The following is a 26,204-nucleotide window of genomic DNA, read 5'->3' as shown; positions in this document are numbered from 1 at the left end:
ATTGCCGAAGAAAAAGCATGTTGAAGTTTGCTGCACAACATTTAGACAAGCTTGTGAAATACTGGGAGAATATAACCTGGTCAGATGAAACCACAACTAAACCCAATCTCTTTCTGGGGGGACATAGAAAATTTGAAACTAAATGTAAATACATATTCAGCAGTAAAATCAACTATTACCAACACCAACATCTATAAAAGGCTAAACTTAGTGTTGTCTGTCAGTCAATTAAAAAATTTACGAATTTATTGTGCGTTTTTCTGTGATTTAATCATGATTTATTGCATATTAATCTATTGTCAATATCACATTGAACATACAAATGAATGTAGAAACAACATAAAGGTGGTATATTTTAGTTATGTGTTTAATGGCATCTCTTTACTAAGTAGCCTATTATTAACAAAGGCCAGGTTTTTTGATACTCTTTATATCAGGCAACGCCGGATGGGTGCCTCTGCGGCCAGATTAAACCTTGTAGCCTATATATTATGCTCTATTTGTTATTTTTTTAGAAACCTCACTTTTCTATGTAATTCACATATTTATGCCAAAATGAGTAATTAAAAGTCATGCTGTCAATGCGTTATACTGTTCAAGATTAATTAGCCTAAATGTTTAACATTGTTAAATGTATTTAAGGTAACATCTGCACATTCATTCATCTATTTTTAGTACTGCTCTTACGGAAATTGACCACTGTTTTTGGTAACCATAGTTTAACGATGGTATGTGTAGCAGAACCTGGTGATACAAATGGAAATCAGTCTGTGAAGAAAAAAAACATGATTAATGCATATTTACTATAGTAACACCATTGTTAATTTTTGTAGGGGTGTTAATCAGTCAAATTTATAAAAAAATGTAAACGGGTAAGAAATATATGATCAGTAAGAGGAAAAACATTAATGAGAAGTCGAACTTGACTGCATAATAGGAACATTTCAGCCATTGATATGTGATGTAGGGTTAAACATCCTCTGTTTCCATATGCATTCTACACGTCACTGTGCTCCTGCGTAATATTTTAGGACTTTCATCCCACAGCATCAGTCTGATCTTTAGGGATGTAAAGATTCACTCAACTCACGATTTGGTTCGGTTCATGGTTTTGATTTTCTCACAATTTTTTTCAAAAGTGAGACTGAAGACATTATACAGTAAATGAAAAGGTGTCCTTTTATCAGGTTATTGCTGCACGTTTCTTTGCGAAATAGAAAAAACTAGACTAAATTTACATTTGAAAACAAACCCCAAATCAAATAAGTTACACAAATAAACTAAATCTCTTTAGATAGTACAGTCCAAAAGTGTGGACACACCTTCTCATTCAAAGAGTTTTCTTTATTTTCATGAAAATTGTAGATTCACACTGAAGGCATCAAAACTATGAATTAACACATGTGGAATCATATATGGAATTATATACATAACAAAAAAGTGTGAAACAACTGAAAATATGTCATATTGTAGGTTCTTGAAAGTAGCCACCTTTTGCTTTGATGACTGCTTTGCACACTCTTGGCATTCTCTTGATGAGCTTCAAGAGGTAGTCACCTGAAATGGTCTTCCAACAGTCTTGAAGGAGTTCCCCGAGAGATGCTTAGCACTTGTTGGCCCTTTTGCCTTCTGTCTGCGGTCCAGCTCACCCCTAAACCATCTGGATTGGATATTCTGCCTGTAAGACCCATACATTTAACAGTAATTTACAGTAAAATTACATATAATGATATTTGTAAGAATATATGGTAAGGTAATTTAAAATTAACCAAACAATTAACAGGCTTTTGCTGTAGCATTTTACCGTTTACATTTTATACGGGGTTGGGTAAAAAACAGAACAGAATGAATTTGAAAAACAAAACAAAAAGTAAATTATCATATAGTACACTTTCAGCGCATGGCCCTCAGTCCTTTTATAGTTAATGGTTGTGACACATCTGCTATTGAGTGACACAGTTCCTGGGGTTAGTGACCTGACGTGAAAGAAAAGCTTTTGAAAGGGAACACTTTGTTGATCCTTGCATGTGTTTTCTAAATATTAGGATTTATGGCCCGTAGTCTGAAATGATCAGACTATACAAGAAAAAAAAAAAAAAAAGCTCAGAGATTCAAATTATTTAGAGACTGAAGAGACAGAAGTGTGGTGCAGATGCTGAGACTTGATCTGAGTCGAGCTGAAGCTGGACGCTTCTACAGTTACACTAGAAGAGCTCTGACTCTAAACTATCAATCAGAGACAGAAGACCTGCAGGAGATGAGTGTCAAACAGGTTTAACAGAAACGTTTGATCATGTACAGACCTCTCGACTTGACCTCTCACAGCATCTGCTCTGCTCTCAGGTGACGGTGGAGTTTGCGGACGAGCCCAGTCTGGCCTTCATCTGTGCCGAGGTGGACTGCAAAGTGGTGCACGAGTTCATCGGCGGCTACATCTTCCTGTCCACGCGTGCCAAGGACCAGAACGAGTCTCTAGACGAGGAGATGTTCTACAAGCTGACCAGCGGCTGGATCTGAGCGCCGCCACACTCTCTCTGATCCTGACACACTTCTGCTTCTCTTTCAACCACTCCACCGTGGCCACATCATAATTGTGTTTTTCTTTTTTTAATTCTGTTTATGCGCATGACTCTGTTTCAGCAGAGCCGTTTCTGCTTCCCTCCAGAAGAGATTTGTTTGAGATGAAACACTAGTAGCTGACCGTTATACATGACTTATATCTATGACCTTTGACCCTCAGTAGAAATACGCCAGCTTTGCGCACAGCAGCAATGTCAGTTATTTATTTGTCACTAATTTACGTCGCGTCTCTCTGGGTAGCTGTCTCATTAAAGTGAGATTATAGAGACACTAGAAGGAAATGTTACTCTAGCTGTAACGCTATGGAGCGCGGCAGGCTTTGGTCAAACCCAGTCAGATTGGTCTTTCTCAGCAGCTGTGGCCTGAAGGTCTGTGTGTGTCCAACACTACATTACATGTCATGAGACACAGATTGTTTTAGTCATCCACTTTTTTTGTAGCAGCTTGCATCACGGGAGTTTGATTCTGAATCAGACTGGTTTCCCATTGTAGGATGTTTCTTTTTATTATGAAGTCTGTTATGTTATTCATCACTCTTTATTGTGGACCAGTATAGTATTATTCAAAAGTGTGTCTTTAATACGCACCACCGATAGGTCACAAACCATTTTTTTTTTCTTTTTAACTAAATGAAGGATTGCTAAATGAAGTATTCAATTTTTTTTGTATCTAATGTAAAAAAAAAAACAGGTTTTAAAAACAACATTGTACAGTAATTTTGTTGCTGCTTTTTTCTGTCATTTTTGGAAGTTTATTTTTTCCAGAAGAGAGGAAAAAAGCCATTTTTCGACATGTATGAATTGGTGCCTGATGATCTTAAGGACTTTTAGAAATATATATATATATATAAGTGCAAGAAGTCTGCAGCTCCAGGCAGGAATGAAATCATGTAGAGTATCTTTATATATGATGAGAAGGAGCTTCTGCTGGTTTATTTAGTTTTTTCTGCCTTAACAGATGAATATTCACACTGCAGGAGCTAATGAAGCGCCGCAGAATCACTCTTTCTGTGCCTTTTTAACCCATCACTTCTCGTCAGTATTGTCTCCTCATGTTTCTCCATATGAAGGTGGTTTCGGAGCCAGAAATGAAGATTATTATTGTAATATTTTTGTTTGTTTATTTGGTTTTGTCTTCTCAGATGCCAGCAGTACGTTGCATGGCCTGCTGTTTTAAGATTGTAAAAATGCCATTTACCTGACAAATAAATAAATAAAATCCTTTTTATTTAAAATCACAAGAGCATGCTTTAGCATGTGTTTCTCTCATCGTGCAGGCTGTAATGCTCGTCTCCTCCGCAAGAGAGCAGTCTTCAGAATGCACAAAACTCAAACAAGTTCAGCTCAACTTTGGAGCAGGTTTTCACTAAATCACACTTCTACAGGGAAGTGTCCACCTGTTGGCTGCTCTCATTTGCTCCAGGTTTCAAAATAGTGGTTTTGTAAAGAAATTAATAAATGGGGAAAACAAATTACACATTTATATTCAGCTGCTATTTGCATCCGTTTTACTTTGTTACTGGTTTATGGCATAATGTACAGGAAATGTGTGCTATCTATAATGTGTCTGTGTTTAATGATCACAAACAGATCCGTTGATGGGGTTCATTAAGGTTTATAGAAGGTGTTAACAGTCATTAACTAAAAATCTATAAATCAATAAAGAGTTTATGCATGCAGCAGGCACATAGATCTTAAGTTATATTACAAAGAAATATTTGCTGTACAGTACAATAGAGACTATAGCATAAATATTATTATTGCATTAAATATTAATTTCACACATACAGCATTTAATGCCACATGAAAACAACATGAGTTGATTCAAACTTAAACTGATCTTTGAACCAGTATGGTGTTTAGTCTGCGTGCATCTAAACCAGTTTGAGTTCTGAGCTGAGACACACAGGTCTAAACCTCTACACTGAATTCAACACACACCAAGTCCAATAGAAATAATACATAGGTGGTGTGCACTCAAAAATGATGAGCTACTGGCTGGTTCTAGAAAGAAAAATAAATTTTTTTAATGATCACTTTTATGGTTGATCTCAATGAATTCATTAAACCCTGTGTTTGTTTAAGAGTGGAAAATACAATAGATATCATCAAGAAAGACATTGGATGTTTAACCCATGTCATGTTTTAACTTTGTTAGATTTATAAAGCACTGCAAATTCGGCTTCAGTTCCAATTGTTCATACTAGATGACGTCTAAAACATTAAATAATATATCAGCCAATGAAATATGTGAGATCTTGGCACGACTAAAAAAAAAACATATTCATCCTTACATCTCATTGAATGGAAATCAAAATTCCCAGGAATAGTCTTGGTTTTCCATGATTTTGATCCCTGTCCAATAGTTATCACTCCACACGTCTTTATTTCTTTAACTTGTGAGCAGCGTGGAGTGCAGGAATATTTCCGCTGAAGCGCAGCAGGTAACGCGCCACGTGGCGTCAGTGTGCGCGCGTCTGATCCACGTCACTCACGTGTGCACGCAGTCCAGCAGCTGTTGCGGTTCGTGCTCTCGAGGCAGTGCACACTACACAGTGAACACTAACCACTGCACAGCCAGTCTGTCAGGAGCAGCGCGGGTTCAGACTCGACTGAAGAGAGAGAGACAGAGAGACCGTGAAAGGTAAGAAAACTCCAGACCTACAGTGATGTGTCTGAGCTGCACTGAGAGATGGGGAACTCTAGTGAAGTGTGTTTATTGTAACACGGATTAAAAAACACCGTGCGACAGAATCCCTCTGGAATCCTCTCTTTCTGAAGCGAACACAACGCTGTCTTTTGTTTGTCTGGAGACGGACGCGACGCGACGCAAAGGAACTGAAGACTGGAGACACTGTTCAGCGAGGTTTATACATGCGTTATGTACAAATCTCTGCTTATTTTCACCGGAGAAGGGGGAAACACTAACTTTTCATTAAACACTGAATTGGGCTGCTTTTCAAAATCATGTCAGCTTTCTAGACAGCAGTCCTGTTGAATGATTGTTAAAGCCTCAGTTAGGAAAGTTCTAAATAATGCTCACAGAAGCCGCCATTCATCTCAGTAGCCCCACATGACCTCACATTTTTTAGGATTTTTACCAAAAAAAAAAAACCTTACAAAAAGTGACTTGAGGGAGAGTTGTGTTTATGTTAGTCCTATTATTCTCTTCTATCTTTATTTGACCCTCTAACTTTAGCACTGAATATTCTAATTATGTTCGTAAAAAAAATCTATCTACCTTTCTATTCTATTTTCTTTTTCATTTATTATACATTATATACCTATAACATTAGCTTACTCTATTCTTTTTCTATTAAATCTGTTTTCTTTTTATTTATTATATTATTTAAAATCCCATGCTACGTGTACTGTGTTAACCTAACTGAGACTTGTTATAGCACTTATATATCATTGCTCTTTTGTTGTTTTTGATTGTTTCCACTGTCCTCATCTGTAAGTCGCTTTGAATAAAAGTGTCTGCTAAATGACTAAATGTAAATTTAAATGTTAGTCCCTGAAAAAAAACATGATTATAATGGTCAAATTCAGTTTTTGTCAGAGAAATTCAGTGTAGTGTCACTATCAGTCAGATTTAGTTGGAATCATAGATTGGTTTGGCACAATGAAAACTAAACAACATTGTACTGATGTGGAACTGCAGTTATAAGAAAAAAAAAAAAAAAAAGAAGAGACATTCTTGAATATTTGTGCTGCCAAATGATTAATCACATCCAAAATAAAAGTTTTTGTTTACATAATATATATACATTTATTATGTATATATAAATGCGCAAACATGCATGTGTATATTTATGAAAAATGTTATGTTTATATATTAAATATTTTTATTTATAATATAAATATAGACATGTAAATACATTTAAAATATATGCTGTATGTGTGTGTATTTATGTATAGGCTACATAATAAATATACACCGAACACACACACATATTATGCAAACAAAAACTATTATTTTGTATGCGATTAATTATGATTCATCGTTTGACAGCACTCGTTGACATTTACTCATTCATTTCATTTGAAAATGGCAAAAGGCAACTAAAAGATATGTGCATGACGCACCATAACAAACATCATTGTGCATCAAACCAGCAGTTGAGTTTTCATCGACCATAATTGAGAAACTTTTTGTGGTTGTTCAATGTAAATTAAAGAAATAGTTGACTCATAAATGGTCTTCCAAGATGTAGAGATTTTTTTCATCAGATTTGTAGAAATGTAGCATTGCATCAGTGTCTCATCAATGAATGCTCTGCAGTGAATGGGTGCCGTCAGAATGTGAGTCCAAACAGCTGATAAAAACATCACAGTAATACACACCACTCCAGTCCATCTGGAGCATCCTCGAACCGGGCCCTGCTGCCCGCTGGCGAAAGGAGAGGGACAGGAGTGTAGAGGCTGCACCTTGTGCACCTCCATCCTGGCCCTCTTGAAACCCAGAGAAACAGGAAACTGCTCTTTCATTGAATGTTTGGAACAGAACAAAAAGGAAACAAAAGATTCTCCACCTGGCCCTCCTCCGGGGGAAGCAGTGGTGCCTTCACCATCTCCTGAAGAGCAGGATCCTGAGACTCCAGGTGGCCCGTCTCAGGGGCGCCGCTGGCCCTGGCGCTTTACGGGCTGGGTCGGGGCAGAGACGGGCTGCGCCGTGTTCCTGGTGCCAGCTCCACGCTGTGGCCGTGAAGGCTGATGCTGAGGCCGGAGTGGAGGTGGAGGCAGCAGGAGGGCGCCCTCAGTGATGAGCAGGCAGAGGAGCTGCACCGGCGGCTGGGTGACAGCAGCACTGGGCCACTGGGGCAGGATGTGTCTGATTACCTCTGTCTGCTTCTGTGCGGCAGAGAACTGTTGGGCGAAGCTCTTCACCGTGTCGCCGAAGAGGCCAGCCTGGGAGATCCGAGAGTCCAAGAAACCGTGCTTGTCAGACTCCCTCATATCTGCCAGGGTAAGCCAAAGGTGGTATTCCTGGACCACTAAGGTGGACATCGTCTGACCCAGGGATCGCACAGTGACTTTTGTCGCCCGTAGGGCAAGGTCCGTCGCAGTGCACAGCTCCTGCATCACACCCGGGTCAGAACTACCCTCCTGCAGCTGCTTTAACGCCTTGGTCTGGTAGACCTGCAGGAGGGCCATAGTGTGCAGGGCAGAGGCGGTCTGTCCAGCAGCTCCATAAGCCCTAGCCATCAGTGGAGAAGAGAACTTACAGGACCTGGATGGGAGGCGTGGATTACCCCACCAGGCAGCATCGCTTTACGGGGAAAGCTGCATCGCAATAGCGCGCTCACCTGGGGGGGATCTCCACGTACCCTCTTAGCTCTACCGTCGAGGGTAGTGAGGATGGAGGAGGCACTAGATCTGTTTTGGGCTCTCCTCATGCACTTCCGGGGAGAATGGAACCAGAGGTGGCTGCCGACAATCGGCGTGCGGCATCCCAAGAACCAATCATCCAGCCTTGAGCGTTCGGGAGATGGAGGGGCCTTCCATGGCAACCCGATGCTCTCGGCGGCCCGGGCAAACATAGCAGTCAGCTCTGGATCTGACTCGGGTAACGCTACTCTCCCAGAAGGAGGCAATGCAGCCGAATCCTCATCTCCAGAGCCTAGCTCGTCTCCCGATGCAGCGATCGACATCTGGTCATCAGCTGGTGGGCCGGATGAAGTGCTGGGTCCCACCCTGTCCGAGGCAAGAGCATCCGCATCGCGGTACACCTGCGGGGAATGATGTGCTGGAGGAGAGAGGGGCCCATGGAGACTAGCTCGGCGGGGAAGCCCTCACTGTAATCCTCAAATCACCCTGGCCATGAGTCGAAGTAGCCCTCCTCTTGAAGGAGGAACTAGAACGGGGCATGTGGAGGGGGACTCCTCCTCGTTTGATGTAGAGGAGGTTTGAACGCAACATTGCGATGGTCGTGTTCCCACAAGGAGAACATGACTCATCCACGAATGCTGCCTCAGCGTGCTCAAGGCCCAGGCACGAGATGCAGTGATCGAGACCATCAGATCAGGTAGTTACCACATCCAGAAACGCACGAGTGGAAACATTTTTTAGAATTTGCTCTTTTGGTTTGAAAAAACACCAAAGTGTTGAACGCCCAGGAGGAGTTGCAGTGTGACTGCAGAATGGGAAGCAGCAGCACGCTGAGCAAAAGCAGCACTGGCAATCCCTGCTGATGTGCCGTTACGCCAACACTCGTCAAAAGGCTGTCTTGACGACACTATGCTCAGGAAGCAGAAGGCTCGGCTCCGAAGCGAAAAGCTGAATCATGTCGCTCATACACTTTGTTCATTTTACATCAAATAGAGCATAAATTCTCCCCAGTGTAACATTGTTTTGATATTTCGACAAACCATCATCCAAGAAAAATACAGGTGATAATTTCTATTTTATCTGAACTCTGACGTTACATTGTAAAGCAGAGAATTAAATCCCAGTGTGATTGATGATGAAAACAAGTTGCATGCAAGAAAGTCCAGGACTATCAATCCTAGTCTATTATGGTATGATTAAAACAGCTGGCTTGGCTTTTTCATTCTTTCATACAGCTCTGATTTAGGGTTTATGAGGGCTTTGTTCAGGAACTCTGGTCTAAATATAATGAAGTCCACATCAGGCTTTTTGAATCATGGCTGTCTGTTGGGATCCTGGTAATAATTCTCACTCACTTCAAATGCACAGTCCTTGTACTAATGTAGCAGTTAAACATGAACAGCAACCATTCCTGCCTGTGTTGGGGTTTATGTTCCTCTCAGATGTGCACAAGTATATTGTGTCACTGCTGAACATTAATGTGTTACACTTACATGAGCATACATTTAGCCTGTTGACTTAATGGGACATTTATATGGTATTTCCAGTAAATCTTTAGAGATGTAGCTAAGAATGATTCAAAGAAAAAGCTAAAGTGGTTTCTGAATGAGTAATAAGATGAAGTCTATCATATTTGATGATTCAAAGATTCCTAAACTATGTCACGTGGCTCTAGCTTCAAGTGTTTTCCTCTCTCCTCTGGATTCTGAGCTGCTCGTCACGTTTTCCATTCTGTGCTGTCAAATCCTTACAGCTCCCTCTTGGCTGATGGGAGACGAACAGCGCTTCAACTTCACTAGTGTTCTGTAAATGTTTGTATTTTTTCTTCATCTTGTGTTTTTAGGTGACTCACTCATATTTCCTGGAGTATCTTCAGTTTTCTCTTGGTTTACTATATTTTGTTTTGAAATGTGTGGTTTCTAGGTTGAGTTTTGATTTGGTGACTAACTGGAAATGGACAGCCTGTTGGTATTTTCATCACTGTCTTCATCTACTCCTTATTTTACATTTATCCACCTGGGAGATGTTTTTATTAGGGATGCAGCCAATCAATTGTTTAATGGCTGATTGTTTTAAAGCCAGTGATCAGGACCCGATCAAAAAACGGGAGGGGAAAAAGTGTCAGACAGCAACTTGGATCACCTGTGGTTTAAACCAGGGCTGCCATGTCCACAGTCTTTCCCTTCACCAGACATTATTTGTAATACACCTCCCATCGAGTAAATCGCATAAAGCTTTGCGAATTGTTACTTCTGTTATGTAACAAAGTCTCAGAAGTCACATTCTGTCCATTTCATCACAAAATTCAAACATAAAAATGTTGTTTTGATGTTTCAACTGTGGAAAAATAGAACATCTTGTTATCAGTATGTCAGGAAAGTTATCCAATGGTTTAGTTGGATATAAAAAAGAAACAATAAAAATACCGCTTCTGCTTATAGAGCTGGGTAGATTAATAAATCAAAGTCTGTTACTGATTCTTAATTACATGAAACTATAAAACAAGTTAGTAATGTAATCCACTCTGACTGCTTTTTAATTACATTTAGATTACTTCTGAACTTCATCTAAATAGGATAACTGTGTACCATGTTGATATAAAAATACTAAGAGAAATAAACATGAAGTGCATTAAACATTATATTAAACATTGGCAGAAAGCATTCTGAATAATCACTATACATGTAGGTTTCAGCAGAGAAATTTAGGATTGTGTATTTCTAATTACATTGCATTTAAAGTATACATTTAATCAGTTCTTGCATACTCTGGAAATCAAACCCATGACCTTATAGGGTACTATAACAAACTGTAGGAAATTAACCTTTTTTGTGGATAAAATTAACTTTAACTTTTTTTTGTATAAGCACATATACATGATGTCGAATAGGATGTTCGGGAATCACACATGAGTTCTTAAAGGGGTCATCGGATGCTCAATTCATTTTTACATGTAGTTTGAACATAAATGTGTGTTGGCTGTGTTTGTACACATCCACCTTATCATGATGAAAATCCACCCAGTTTTATTTATTTTTATACATTTTTAAATCTCTATAAATATTAACCCCTTTCTCAAATCTTGAGAAATCTCAGATTCTTGATGTCACACAGACCCTGGCCCCTCCCACAACTGTTTGATTGACACTGGTTTTTAATCGCAGACCATCATCAGTCCACCATTGTTTCACAGCCGGTGCAGATGTAGACGAGACAATCATCTTTCCTAATAATAATGTGTTAGTTAGCGAGTTCCGCGGCTAAATTAAAGAGAGGGGTGGGGTCAGCAGAGCTCATTAGCATTTAAAGGAACATGCACTAAAACAGCTCTCTGGGAACATAGCTGTTTTTGACAGGGTTGTTTTACACTACCATTGAGAAATTTTAACCATTAAGCCCCTTAAGAATCTTATCAACTTGTGGGAAATGGACATCCGATGACCCCTTTGATATCAAAGGAAAATCCACTTTTATGCTTATCATACTAGTCGAGTCCAGTATTTCATAACATGTTTTATTATATTGTGCTGGTTTAAGTTAGGGTTAGGGTTAGTCAGTATTACTCAGATACAAATGCATACAATCAAATACATTTTTAACAGAGTCAACCCTATGGTTTCTTTTTTTCTCTCTCTCTCTTTTTGTTGTTTTTCACTTATTTACCATGAAAATAAGATTCTGAATTACTAAGATACTAGGATTTCAGTCTTTGAGTACAAGTCAAGAGCACAAACCCACTTTTGTTGTTACCATTATCAGGATTTAATACACGCAGTGAAAAATGAGCAATGAAGAGGTATTGCTGACCTTATTGCATATGCAAACTGCTGGAGTTTTACTTTCAGAAGAAAAACTATGGGAGTATTTAAAAGAACCACACAACATGATTTACTAAAGCTCGCTGGAGTCAGTTTACTGGTATTTGCACCAGTTATTTAATTGGCCAAACTAGCATGTCTTAACTCAGTTTGCACCAGTGTTGTTCGACTACACACACATTGATGATTGATTAGTAATGATCTGACTGTGTCCGTGTCACCCACAAGGACTATCCACTTGTTTTCTCGTAATAATTTGCCCCGTTTAGTAAATCTGGCTCCATGTGGTCTGTTTGCTGGATAGTAATGCATGTGTTTTGAGGGTGTGCAGAGAACCGGGCCAGTTTGACATCAAGTGGAAAAACTGCAAATTGGATTTCTGAGAGCCATTTGTCTCTCATTTAGGGGAGACAACAGCGTGCCAAGAAGACAACAGCAGCACTGACCTTTTGGTAACAAATAAAAGCATGGCCTCCAGGCCTGATGTTTGTGCCTCTTCTCAGGCATTGTGACTGTGACTGTGGCTCTTTGTTCTGTTATACAAGCGATCAAGAATTTGTGCAGCCTCCCATATGCCAGCTCACAATGAGTGTTGACAGGCAGAAATCGCTTGTATGCCGCTGTCATCGGTGTCCTCAGGCTTCGGCATGAGTTTTTGAGTAGGTCTGGGCTCGGTTCTTAAAGGTTTTTGAAGATAGCTATCCGTCTTAACTCTTCTTTTTATAACATTAGGTCAGTATTCAGAACTTTGTTCTGGTCCATTTTTGTATAATATCATAATGTTTCTGCTAAGTTACTCTTTAAAACAAAAACAAGTGTCATTTAAAATGTATTCTATGCTCGTACATTAAAAATGCAAGGATGGTAACAGTTGCAACATGCAGCTTTTGTTTGTCTGCTCTCCAATAATAAGTGTTTTGAGTGAGCTGCAGTCTGGTCTGACTCTTTATTTTGCTCCTCTCACTCTGGACCAGAAAGAGGAAAAATGGTATTACTGCTGATAGTAGTAATACTTACTCCTTTATACTGATTACTCCACTTTCTATTTTATTTTGTAAGCTACAGCAGTTCTATACTTGCCTATAATCTTCCATTGGCTATTAAACCTGTTTTCCTGCAGGTGTTCAGGTGAAAGAAGGAAGTTCATTGATCTTTTTTTAAACAAACACCCAAGAATATTTGGAAATGTAGAAAGGAAAAGTAATGTGATTACGTACCAGTGGTACGTTTGTATTATTCATGCACATTTTAGATGAACTGCGCTGTGGTATGACAATAATTCACATATAAGCAGGGGTGCACATAAGCTGTTCAGTCTGGTTCTCATGAGAGCATGCGGTGACTCATTAAATACTACTATAAAAATACGTCATTAATAATAGTGTTATTGCACTTTATTCAGTTGGTTTGTTTCTAAAATAATGAATAAAGTGTAACAATACTATTATATTTTTATGTAAAAATAAGTATTAAATAAAAATACAATTAAAATTCAAACTTAAATTTAGCAAGCTTTTATTTTGACAGGTTTCCAGCAAGTAAGTACATGCACTTTGAATGAAAATGAAATCAGGTTATCAGCCGTGTCAGTATATAAATGATCGGGCTGAACTTACCTACCCTGCACATTCATTATTTTTGGATGCACATGCACGCTTTTGACGGGTTGTTAATGTGACATGACATTTTCACTGTCCCACAAGATAAGAAATAAATAGCATTAATATTTTTGTTATTTAAAATGCAGTAAATGGTTACATTTCTTTGTCTTACATGGACCTGTTGTTAAAAAACCTGCGGTGTTATTAAATTTATTATTATTATTATTATTATTATTTTTGAGCCAAATCTCAAAATAGTCATATGTCTCAAGCATGCTTCAATAAATGACACATTTTATAATTAACAATTTTAAGAAATACCTCCGGCATAATTGTACAAGTGTCTGTTTAAGTAAATGCCAATCATTGTTTTCATCCATATACTTTTCTGAAAATGCAGGAATTTATACATTTTGTCTCTGAAACCATATCACACCTGGTGTGACACCATATCCTGATTTGAAATCGGCCAATTCAAGAGAAAACTTCCAGCCCATGACCCCATTCATGGTGGTGTTACTGAAGCCCATGACATGGGCACATGGTATATTTGTTTCAGAATTGTTCAAATATGTAACTTTTTTTGAAACCACTACAAAAGTGTTACATTTGTTGTCCTTTGGCATGAAACCCTAAATTATGGATCCAGATTATGCAAAAGTATCTTGCTAACCGCTAATGACAGGTTAGCTCACAATAGCAAGATTATTAATTGACACAAAAGACTGAAACGTCAGAAAATGTCCACCGGTGTGACACTTGTACTATCACACCACAGGACAAAGATGTCCCGCCAGAAGACAAGCTCTCTTTAAAAAGCATTTTAAGTAATTAAATAAGATTTGTTTAACTCCTTTTTAATTGTTTATGATCATTTAATGTGTTCTTAAATGCAATAATTTAATTAAACTATTTTCTGTTTTTACAGACATTTTGTACTGTTATAGAGTGTCATGTCTCAAATACCCATACAATTATGACAAAATCATTCAATTTTCAATTAAATCATTCTGGTAAATGCAGTCAGTTATGTCTTCAGAGAAAGAAAACAGCTGAGAAAGTGATGTGTATCATCCATGCATCAGCTCTTAAAGCTGCTTTGACAGATGAATCTATATTAATGTATACAGTGATCACTATGGAGTGTTATTTTACACTTAATTATTACATTTCTGCATACTACTGACCTTATTTTTACTGGCTGTTCAGTTGTCTCTCTGTTCAGTTGAATTTTCTTAGGCTAAGGTTTATATGTTTGTTTGTTTGTTTTTAGCAGTGGTATTGTAGAAGAACTTAACTTTGAGTAATGGAAAGCAAAGTAACATTGACATTTTTTTTCTTGCTGATCTGAAAAACAGTCCATGGCCCAGAAAGGGTAATATGATCTGAGATTTGTGATCAACTGAACCACTATTGTCTACTTTTGACCCCTTTCAGAGGTTGTATATGTTCATGTGATCAAATGTGTTTAAACGGCTACAAAAGACCACCTACTCAAGAGCATTATGGGATGTTGTTTGTAAGGAACGTAACAAAACCCTGACTCAGTCATCTCTAGGTGTTGTGCCCAAACACAGATTATGATTATCTTATTTAAATCTTAATAAGTTTTAGTTATTTGGGTTTACAGTAAAGTGTACTAGAGGGTCGGGAACAACGGATGATTTGAAAATTTTATGTACCGATTAGACATGTGCCGGTATTCGGTAATGCGATATATCACAGTAATTAATATGCACAATATTGTTATTGTTGGCACTTCTAAATAGCATGAATAATAATATATTACAAATTATTCATAATTTGGAGTGCATTTTAAGAATACTTTTCCCATCAACTGGTCAAAATGCACAACGCCGCTGTATGCTGCTTGAAAGACTCATGTGTGCTCTGATGTAAACAAGCACGCATGAGAAGCACACGGAGGAACATGAGAGAGACACGCTCTGACAGCAGATGGCGCTAAACTGCAGAGAATGCAGCCGTTACCTTGTAAACTCCATAAATAAAGCAGCTGCTTTCTATTTTCTAAAACATATTGAAATCATTTTAAATAGCCATTCAGATTTTGTGTATTTGCTATGGTGTTCATCACAGCACTAAATACATAATTAGGCTTAAAAGGCTATTTATTTTCAAACATTTTTTTTTTATTTTGATCTGGACTACAACATGCCCTGGATATTGTTTGAAAGTGTTTTGATCTTTTATTGTTCATTCACTATTTACATTATGTCTTCATTAGCTAACATAAACTGCCATTTCAGATGATTCAATCCAATTCAGTGAACTGGTTCAACTAGTTTAATAATTGGTTCAAAAGAATGATTCTTTCACGAACTGGAAATTACTCTGGACCATCTGTCTGAGGTTCTGGCTTGCAGGCAATAATGTTGTAAATAATGTTCAGTTTCTTGCTCAGACTAATTATTTCACTTCATAAGACCCCAGTATATCGTAAGGAGCCAAAGGTATTAATTTTGATGGACAGTTTCTGATCGGCATTTTATGAATGGTTTCAACTAAAAATTCTTGTCACTCTTCTATTGAAAGAAAATATCTTGAGGGTGAATAATTAACGGCAAATTGTGAGTGAACTATACCTTTAACACATGCATTGAAACCAATCACATTCAGATATGCTGTCATTCTGGTGTGCAATACACACATTTCACAGTCCATTCAGATAGATAAAGTCAAGTCCCAGACAATGTTTTTAGTTTTTGTTTGCAAAACCACTCCACTTAGAAATGTGTCATAAATCATAGTAAATTTTTGCGTCTCCAGGTTACATACAGTATGAAGAGGTCCAGTATAAAGATGTTGACTGTCTCCATGTCTCTCTCGTCAGAGTTCAGAGGCCCCTGCTGTCACCCAGCCTGCACCATCGGCTATAATGAGTGCCAAATCAGCCCTCAACAAGGCGCTCTTTATCCCGAATGATGAGAGGCTGCTGGCAGCCGTGCAGGTGAAGAGGAGGACGAAGAAAAAGATCCCGTTTTTAGCTACCGGAGGCCCTGGTGACTACACCACATTCGTTTGCTTATCAGGTAACGTCGTACCGCACCACTTCCCTCGTTAGTGAGGTTTCACCATTACTGCTGCTCTTGTTAACGGTCAGTGATTTTAGTATAACTGAGATTATAATTGAATTGACAGAAATCTGTAGAAGTCTAGAGCTGCGTCCGAAATCGCATACTGCGTACTGGGTACTACATTTAAATTTGAACGTACTACTCGACCGTTAGAAAAGTACGTTCTATATAGTGTGAATGTGGGTAGTATGAATGGAATTCGGACGTACTACATCCGCCATGTTGACATTGTCACGTGACATACGTCGTCACAACAGCGCGTAAATTTAAAGAGCCCAATCTACTGAGCGAACATGATATAAAATCGGTGATGTTTTTCGTTATTCTTACCACTTTCGTCTGCGTTTTTTTACGTCGTTTGAATTAACAATTCAAAGCAGCCGTCGGTCAGCTGTTCGCAGATCACGCCTTCGTTGACAGCTTGTAAATCCTTTACTAAATATAAATTTAGCTTTTAATTTTCTACCTCAGAATAACAGCAGCTACTTCTGTGAACAGAATGACAGCCTGATTTTATATAAGGATATAAAGTAATTTATTGTAATAGATAAATACAAATAAAATTACACAAAAGGAACATAAATTAATTAATAAACTTGAATGAATGCTTAGACAAATACACACACAAATATATACACAAATACATTATAGAAATAGAAATATACACAGAAACACACACACATATACACGCATCACAATATATACATAAATACATAATATATACATTATAGACAATATACACACATATATAAATATATATATATATATAGATATAGATATATCAGCAAAAATGTGTAACCTATTGAAATTTTATTCTAAAAAACAAAAACTACATATTTACAGACTGCGAACAGCATCATACAGGCTGCTGTCAATGGCCTTTGACATCCAAGAGCTGCATAACATTGTGCACAGAATGAGCAGGTCAGTCATGGGGATTTTGAAGAGGCTGATTGCCTTCTCCACCACAGATGACAGGCAGTGGAAGCAGCTTTTCTTCTGGTAGCTGGCACAATAGATGGCTGTCACATACAAATTGAACCTCCAGCAAGTGAAGCCCAATGTTATTTCAACAGGAAGCGGTTTCATTCTGTTCAGCTGCAGGTCACCACCAGGGGAAGTACCTTGATATGTTTGTTGAGTGTCCCGGGTCTGTGTATAATGCCAGGGTGCTGAAGAACAGCCCTATTTACACTACAGGCCTGTATCCACCTGCAGGAAAACACATCCTGGGAGATGGTGGGTATCCTTGTTTGAGTGCACACATCTGCCTCATCACTCCATACAGAGAGCCTGAACAGAATCCTGCACAGCTTTGATTCAACACCAATGATGCTCACGCACAGAACATTGTTGAGAGAGCCATCAGGATGATGAAGACAAGCTGTGCTCCATCTTCTTCTTCTTCAAGGCCCTGGAAGTGAGTCCTGTCTTTGTGCCAGATGTTGTTGCATGCTGTGTAGTGCTCCACAACCTCCGTCTTCTGAATGAGGACATTGCGGATCCACAAATTGTAGAAGATCATGACGATGATACACTGGAACCTCAAAACACAGAAGCCAGCACAGGAGAGCATGTGTGTGACAATCTGAGCACAGCTGTGTCACACCAGACGACCGTGTGCAGCTCTTCAAGAGCAGGATTTCCCTGTAGGACAATTGAACAGGTTAAGACTCTGCAAATCAGTTCATGTTCTCATAGTGCTATTGTTTAAGCTTCTGTAAGTTATGAAGGTAATTTTAAGACTGTCAAATCGAGATATTCATATATTAGTTATTTAAGAAATATACATATATATATATATATATACACACTATAAAATCACATAAATATGTATAAATACACATGTAAATAGTTACATTTAAACGTGTGTGTATTTATATATACACATAAACATATTACACTCATAACTGGGAATTAATATTACAGTTATTTGAAAATCTATCAACATATCACATAACATATCATACCAACATATTTACAAGTTTAATTTTTACAAATGTATTACTTTATCCCTGGGGTAAATTTTAGATTTCCACTGTTTTTCACTCATTTTTGATAATCAAATGTAAAGTCCTCATCTTGTACACATACAGTTACTGAACTGAAGCTGCTGAAGTTTATTTTCCTGACATTATTATAGAAACGTCTTAAGAAATTCCCTTTTGGTGTTAAATGTTAATGTGGTTTTGTCTGAAGCTTTGTGCTCTTATCCATGTAGAAATGAAAAATAAATAAATAAATAAATAAAGAGAATATTTTAAATGTGACTTGGTGTATGGGTATTTCTCTGAAGTCTGGCACCCATTCTCAAGACAACATTCTTCAGATGTTAAGATGTTGTTGTTTAAAAAGCAACTGGAAACTGTTGCAAAATCAGTGTGCATGCACACAACTGCTACAAAAGTTATTTGCTATTAAGCACTTTGCAACTGACAAAATAGCAACTGGAAATACCTGGAAATTCATATTATAATAAAAAAACAGCATAAATCAGTGATGATCCTAACATAAATACATGTAAAGAGTGTGTGTAGTTAAGATTAAATTTAATTTATATACTTACTGACTTATGCTTTCCAGTGAGTAGGGTTTGATCAGTCTCTGTAACATCAGAACAGGATTTACACATTACTGATGATATATGATCAAACTGAGGCACCTATTAACAAGCCGTCTGATCGATAATGATTATTAAACATATTTTTAAACTCAATTTACAAAATAGTCTCATCAGTTTACAATGTGTAAAACTTTAACAAGTCAGTCGATTACTTGGATTATGTTAAACAAGTAACGTTACACTTTAACCACAATGAACAGGTACTTACACTTCAAAACAGCGGCGTCAGCGAATGTGAGTATGACGAGTCCTCTCCCGTGGCCTCATGGGATAGAGTAGTGTCCATTCTATGCATACTACGGAATTCGGGCGGAAGTAGTAGGCCATCCGGGTACATTTCGTCTACTGTTTTTCGAATACTAAGAATTCGGACATACTACTGGCTTCGCATACTGTTTTTCACCTACTATATAGTATGGAAGTATGCGATTTCGGACGCGGCCTAGAAGTTTCTTCCCATGTTTCAATTTCTTCTTGCATTTTTTTCCTGTGTAGCTGTTTGCAGTCATGATCTATGACATTAATTGAGTCGCTCATGCTGGTCTTTCATAGTGATTTTATTGATTTCACATTTACTCCTCCATAGCCATCATTTATAGTTGTAAGTCAGAAGTTTTCTTTAGTAGGCGGTTCTTGTCTGGAATGAGCTACCAGTAGACCAGACTTTATGGCTATAGTCAGAAGTGTGGTTCTGCGAGGCTTCAGAAGTATGTATACCGTCTGCGATCTGTCCTCTTGTGATTGATAACACCTGTGTTCCTTCCTGAACTCTCTATGATCAACATGAGGAAACCACTGCTCTCCAGAAACTATTACTACGATGAGTATGAGTCAAGTGGAGGCGTTTCCTCCCTGCTGGTGCCAACACACAGTCTCCTTCCAGCTGTGAATCATGGTGGAGGGAATAGATGATGTTGGTGTGCTGAGCGCCTCAGGGGCTCGACTGCTCGCCGTCACTGAGGACTAATACAGTCCAAACTATTCTGCAGAACGTGTGTGTGATTCTGTGAACTCTGATTCAAAGGAAGTTGAGTAAGTCCTGAGCTCACTACCAAAGAAATGTAGCACTGTTTTCGCTGAAGGCAAGGAGACATTATTAAAGAGGTGGTTGAATGTTTGGTTTTTTTTCTTTCCTAGTGATTGTTTATGGGGCGGAGTCTTACGTGTTAAAGCTTCGTTTTTTAAAAACAATTTTTTTTTACATAATTTACTAGGGGTGCACCGATGGAGATCGGCCGATCGTTAATGTGCATCTCGTCAGTAAAGCCGGTTCTCTAATCAGCATCAGGTGCATGATTTCACACAGAGCAGCTGTTACTACACAGAGCCGTTGTTAACTGACTAGTTGCGCAAATAAACGCAGATAATGAACGTGGATTTACGCAGCTTCCCAGTTAAAAACGTCTCTGTCTTTCAAAAAAGGGTTGCACTTTCATTTAGGATCAGTTGTTTGTGAATGGTTCTTTGGATTTTCTAGTTTTGCCTGGACCGCACTAAAATGATAAACATCTCAACGATAACTGAATATGTGAAATCCGCCATCACATGAGTTTGGCTTTTATCATCTGATAGGCTTGTGACTCCAGGAGGAAGTGCTGCTTTGTGTTTTCTGAGAGTCGTGTGGTTCTTCACCACATTTACAACACGTCTCATTAATCAGTTCACACTCACTGTATCTGTTCTTCTGTGTTTCTGTCAGTTTTCTTAGGCATGCAGTGACTCTAAATCTATTCAGTATTGCTTGTAATGTTTTGTTTAATGTTGTATAGGCTAATTATAAACAAAGTTTCTCACCATTTTTCTCACCTTTCTTTCCATTTGAAATGATCTCCATGTTGTATATAATGGCAATTGTCATGTCACATCCTGAAAAAAAAAATCAATAAATATCAGTCTGTAAATGTCAGATTATATATATATATACAGTACAGTCCAAAAGTTTGGACACACCTTCTCATTCAAAGAGTTTTCTTTATTTTCTATGAAAATTGTAGATTCACACTGAAGGCATCAAAACTATGAATTAACACATGTGGAATTATATATGGAATTATATACATAACAAAAAAGTGTGAAACAACTGAAAATATGTCATATTGTAGGTTCTTCAAAGTAGCCACCTTTTGCTTTGATTACTGCTTTGCACACTCTTGGCATTCTCTTGATGAGCTATTGTACAAGAAGTAATTTTAAAAGTAGACTTCACCAAATGTTTACTTGGGAAAAAGGGCAGAAAAGAAGACAAACGTGTCATTGTGCTGCAGGCATTCAGGAACGTTGGCATGTCTGGTATGAATGTTCGTGTTTTTCTGTTATGATTTCTTTCATCCGTGCTTCACATAGGCCTACTTCACAAACCAGCTTTTTAAGGACAAGCTTCATTAGAGGCAGACCTGTGTAACCTTAAACTAACTGTCTTCTTTAGAAGTCTATTTTTAGAAAATGTTTTGACCTAACATGCTTCAGTTTGATGGATCTTCAATGTGAATTGCGGTAGTTCTTTCATAATTGCCCCATTTGATAAAACCTTCACCAATCTGGTGGTGTTGGCGCAGTGGATAAGATACATGCCTTTGGTGTGAGAGACCCGGGTTCGAATCCACTGTGAGACAGCAATGTGTCCCTGAGCAAGACACTTAACCCCTAGTTGCTCCAGAGGCGTGCGACCTCTGACATATATAGCAATTGTAAGTCGCTTTGGATAAAAGTGTCAGCTAAATGAATAAAATGTAAAATGTAAAAAATGTAATCTCATATACCAGGGAGTACTATAATTAGGGTTGGGTATCGAGTGGAACCGGGACTAGCTTTGCGATTTTCCCGGTATCGTTCAAAAGTTTTAATTTCGATTCCTAAAGCTTAAAAGAAAGAGAAAAAAAAGTTTCGATTCACAGTCCGCCTGGCGCCGACCGGAAGAAGAAACCGCTGAACACCAACGAAGAAGCGTCCACCGGAAGTTTTGGTATAACGAGCGATCGAACATGGACAGCGTGCGTCGGCGGTCCAAAGTGTGGCTTCACTTTTCGAAACAAAACAAAATCTTGGCAAAATGCAACATTTGCAGCAAGATTGTTTCGTGCATAGGAGGGTGCACGTCAAACATGATAAAGCACCTCCGATGTCATGGAGTGCAAGTAAATGTGTGCCCTGTATTTGACGCGCTGCGCCGACCGTCCTCCGCTGCCTCTTCCTCTTCCTCTGGTAATGTTTAAGTACCTGCAGTATCATACACTGTCATGTGTAAATGTTTGTGAGGTTTTCAAAAATAAAGCTCTCTTGAGGAAAGTGTACCCCCGTGAAAATATATTCATAATTAATAATATTTATATAATATTCAAGTTCATAGATTTGATATTTATATTGTAGTTGAAAACAGCCCTGTGAGAAATTCATAGTAAAGTTAATAAAAAGTAAAAAGTTCATAGAATTCAAATTGATGGAGAAAGTCAGAGTATTTTCTTCAGAAAGACAGTTGGTTAGCTAAGCTCATTTAAAATATCTTAAACTTTTTTGACCCTGCCTCTTAAAAGAATCGGAATCGAGAATCGTTGGGAACCGGAATCGAAACAAGGAATCGGAATCGGACTCGGAATCGTTCAAATTTAAACGATACCCAACCCTAACTATAATATATAATATAATTAAATTGTGTCAGTATAGTACTATATTTAATCATTTATCAAAAGTGACCTAAAAATGAGGACCATAGAAGCTATCAAACCATCAATATCTAAAAAAAAAATCAATATATTATAGTTATATTTATTATTTATATATTCATATTTGTTTTTATTATTTACTTTAATTTGCACAGGATTGAAATTGCATTCCTGAGAGAAAGAGAGAGAGAGAGAGAGAGAGTCAGTTTATAATTTACATTTTCATTATTACATTTAGAAATTATGTAAAATACTGGTAAATATATGAATAAATTGTATTAATTACTATTATTATTAATGTATTTATTTAACTATTTTTACAGAAGATTAGTTCCCATCACTCTACAACAACACTTAAAATGTAAACAGGAAAATAGAAGTACAAATATATATATATATATATATATTAAAAAACATGCACATGTCCCTCTATTCCAGGAGATACATTACATGGTCTTTTCAGGCTTTTTGTTTTAGCCTTACAGCTGTTGTTTTGGCACATGTTCAGTTTTTGTTTCCCAGTATTGTTCAAACCTTCCCTGCTTTGTCCTTCATTATTTCTTTTTGCATCTGAAACATTTCCCTATGTACACTTTGTCAATGTGACCCAAATTACAGCTTGAAGCTGACCAGAAACATTTCCAAGAGATGAAAATATAGCATCACTTCTGGTATGTTTGTTGCAGATGTGAGAGTTTAATGGTAGATTCCATAGACACTTTTCATCATGACACCATAGTGACATTACCTCATGCATCTGGTGTTATAATGTCACAATAATTGGTCAAAAGAAAGCTCTCAGATGAAGCACACACTTAAACCTTCACTGTTCTGTATTTAACACCTACGTAATACTCCAGATCTTTCTCAGTGGAATGCTTCCTATGCATCTGTGAAACATCCAGTCATTCTTGAGCAAGTGCAACTCAGTCTCTCTGCCTTTAGTCAGGATGAACCAATAACTAACAGTCTTTCATAATGTTTGTTTTGAACAGTTTATTTTATGAATATGTCACATAAAAATGCTATAGACTTGACAGAAAACCAGCAGTTTGTGTGCGAGTAAAAGATGTTTACATGGATCTCCCAAAGGCACATCAGCAGAAAAAAAGTGTTCAAGTCATAAATTCATGAACTGTCTAACATTGACACTTGATTCTTTTTCCTGTGAATCTGCTTTCAAACTATCTGTATTATAACAAATATTATAAAATAAAAATACCTTGACTTCTGACTGGATACATTTCATTTAGACTGTTTTTGGCCCAAATAAATTAAAATAACATAACACATATATAAAATAATTGGTGCTGTCATTCCATTAAAAATTTAACAAATTAATTGCACATTTGTTCTGACATCCTACCTTACATTAAAGTATTTACGTATACTTTTATATTTCAATAATTTCACATTTAATCTTCAAATTAATGTAGAAATAACATAAAGCATGTATATTTGTAATATTTGTTTAATGGCATATTTTATGACTGAAGGCAATTATCACAGAAAACAATACTACTCAAATATGTTATTTTTTCCCCCTAATATTTAGTCATTGACTACCCATTTATCAATATGGTATAATTGAGAGCTATCAATTTGAACAATGATTAGAATTTAAAAAAATAACCGCTTCTAATTTAAGTCAACTTAAACGATTGTCACATAAATCGCCACTATAATAAATGTTAATTTAAATATGCCTTTCAGCATACAGAAATTTAATAAAGTTATCAAACACTTAATTCGTAGGCGTAGCTTGACGTTTGAGGTTGGGCCAAACCAAGTGAGTCGATTTGGTCAGTCAATCTTTAAAATACATTTAAGCATTTCTGTAACAAATTCACAATCCATGTAACATTTAATCAGTTTTACGAGTAAATTACCCACTGCTTTAAAAAAGATGTCTGTTGGACATGATTCAAGTTAAACGCCGATTAAGTAGTTTATATTCTGATGATATCTAAGCCTATTTCTAGGTTTCTGTTCTGTGTACATTAAATTACATTTGGATGCAATTGGTCTGAAAAATGTAAAACACTGAGCTGCTTCAACGAGCTTCTTGTGGATCACCTTAACTATCCGGGTCTGGAGTTCTCAAGCATGACATCAGCATCGCCATCTTCATCTGACTAGATTTTGGTTCGGTCCAGCTTCCTCTGAAGTTGTTGTATGATAAAAAAAAAAAAAAAAAAACGCTACATTTTCATTCATGCCATGCAACTGGCAAGCAGCAATTGACTATTATCTGCCAAAACTTCTTATGCAGATGAGATTGGGGAAGCCATTAGTAATTTTTTGGTTGATTTTATTTATTAATTTATTTACAAAATAACAATCTAAAATATAATAAAATAACTAAATTATGAGCATAATCACATTTGAGTTTAAAGCATTATTCGTTAACAGATATTTTGTAAAATCTTTCAGCCGTTGGGGTTCAATCAAAATCTCTGCCCATGACTGAATTCTAAATTAAATATAGATAAATCCTTAAGGCTGTAAAAGTTTTTGAATTCCTGATTTTCTTTTGTTCTTTGATTAACACACATCACAGCAGCTGGGTCATAAGGTTATTTGGCTGCTATTACTTTAAGAGCTGTTGCTGCTGATCTGACACACATGCTAATATACAGTAGTTTAATTCGCACTTTAATATGAAATGATGCAGGTTACAGTGCAACGCTGCATGTATGTGTGCAATTAAAGCACACATGCTACTTGCACAGTATAATGGCAGACAGGACAGGAAGATTAGTTTTTATTGACCTATGGCCTGACCTATCATCTCACCTGACCATAGTTCACTGTTGTTTTACTGAAGCTCCTCGTCACCTGTAGCTTTTCCGTACACATTTGACTAGTGTCTGGCACTGAAGTGAAGATGAAATGTGCGTCTGAAAAGTCTACGGTTTGCAAGACGTTTTGATAGACCTGGTATAGTGTGACTTCTGGTTGGGGGTTCCAAGCCGTCTTTTATTTCCTGAAACAAATAAAAAATAACATGGCTTGGCAAATGATATATATTGACAATGTGTTCTTCTTGCTTTCTAAATAAATTAATACATGTGAAAAAAAAATCCTCTCCATTTTATCACGCGCTCTCTGATCTCTGCGGTGCCTCCTCCTAGCAACAATAATTGTTATAAAATGGTTTAAGACATGCATTTTTGGGGGGTGCAAAATAATGCCACAAATGCCAGTGACTTGACGAGCGAAAATAATAGTAAATGGCATTGTGTGAGTCATTTGAGTCCTCTGCTCCCATAAATTTTGTGTCTGAAAGGGAAAATCCTAAAAATGTATATTCACTAAAGTCAGGCACAAAAATAACTGTCCATGCCTTTTCAGTGCTAATTCATCACTGTGTGTCTTTAGTAAATCCTGACAGTACTATTTTAACACCAAAAAGACAGTTTGCACTGGCGCAGGCTGAAAGTAAAAGTGGCCCTATTCGTCTAAATAAATGCAATTCTTCTCAAGAAAAAAAAGACT

The 26,204-nt window shown here is 37.5% G+C and overlaps 2 protein-coding genes and 1 long non-coding RNA gene across 6 annotated transcripts in view; all 3 read left to right on the top strand.

The window, feature by feature from the left end:
- fermt2 (FERM domain containing kindlin 2) overlaps nucleotides 1–2,524 on the top strand; it is a 60,141-nt gene extending 57,617 nt beyond the window's left edge. For all 4 annotated transcript variants that reach the window (XM_059520912.1, XM_059520913.1, XM_059520915.1 and 1 more), the window contains one exon: nucleotides 2,344–2,524. In XM_059520912.1, the coding sequence (XP_059376895.1) occupies nucleotides 2,344–2,517 (174 nt within the window). In that variant the 3' untranslated portion in view covers nucleotides 2,518–2,524. The remainder of the gene's footprint in view (nucleotides 1–2,343) is intronic.
- A 415-nt stretch (nucleotides 2,525–2,939) lies between these two features.
- On the top strand, nucleotides 2,940–3,820 carry LOC132113312 (uncharacterized). The gene is made up of 2 exons (XR_009425144.1): nucleotides 2,940–3,373; nucleotides 3,411–3,820. It is a non-coding gene; the product is annotated as an uncharacterized LOC132113312 (long non-coding RNA).
- Nucleotides 3,821–5,099: 1,279 nt separating this feature from the next.
- Nucleotides 5,100–26,204, top strand: part of stxbp6 (syntaxin binding protein 6 (amisyn)) — a 40,066-nt gene continuing 18,961 nt past the window's right edge. The window contains exons 1-2 of the mRNA XM_059520908.1: nucleotides 5,100–5,223; nucleotides 16,181–16,379. Of these exons, the coding sequence (XP_059376891.1) occupies nucleotides 16,226–16,379 (154 nt within the window). The 5' untranslated portion in view covers nucleotides 5,100–5,223; nucleotides 16,181–16,225. The remainder of the gene's footprint in view (nucleotides 5,224–16,180; nucleotides 16,380–26,204) is intronic.

The sequence above is a fragment of the Carassius carassius genome, chromosome 32 (assembly GCF_963082965.1).
Source record: "Carassius carassius chromosome 32, fCarCar2.1, whole genome shotgun sequence".
In the NCBI taxonomy this organism is placed as follows: Eukaryota; Metazoa; Chordata; class Actinopteri; order Cypriniformes; family Cyprinidae; genus Carassius; species Carassius carassius.
This window is presented reverse-complemented; position numbering and strand designations above follow the sequence as displayed.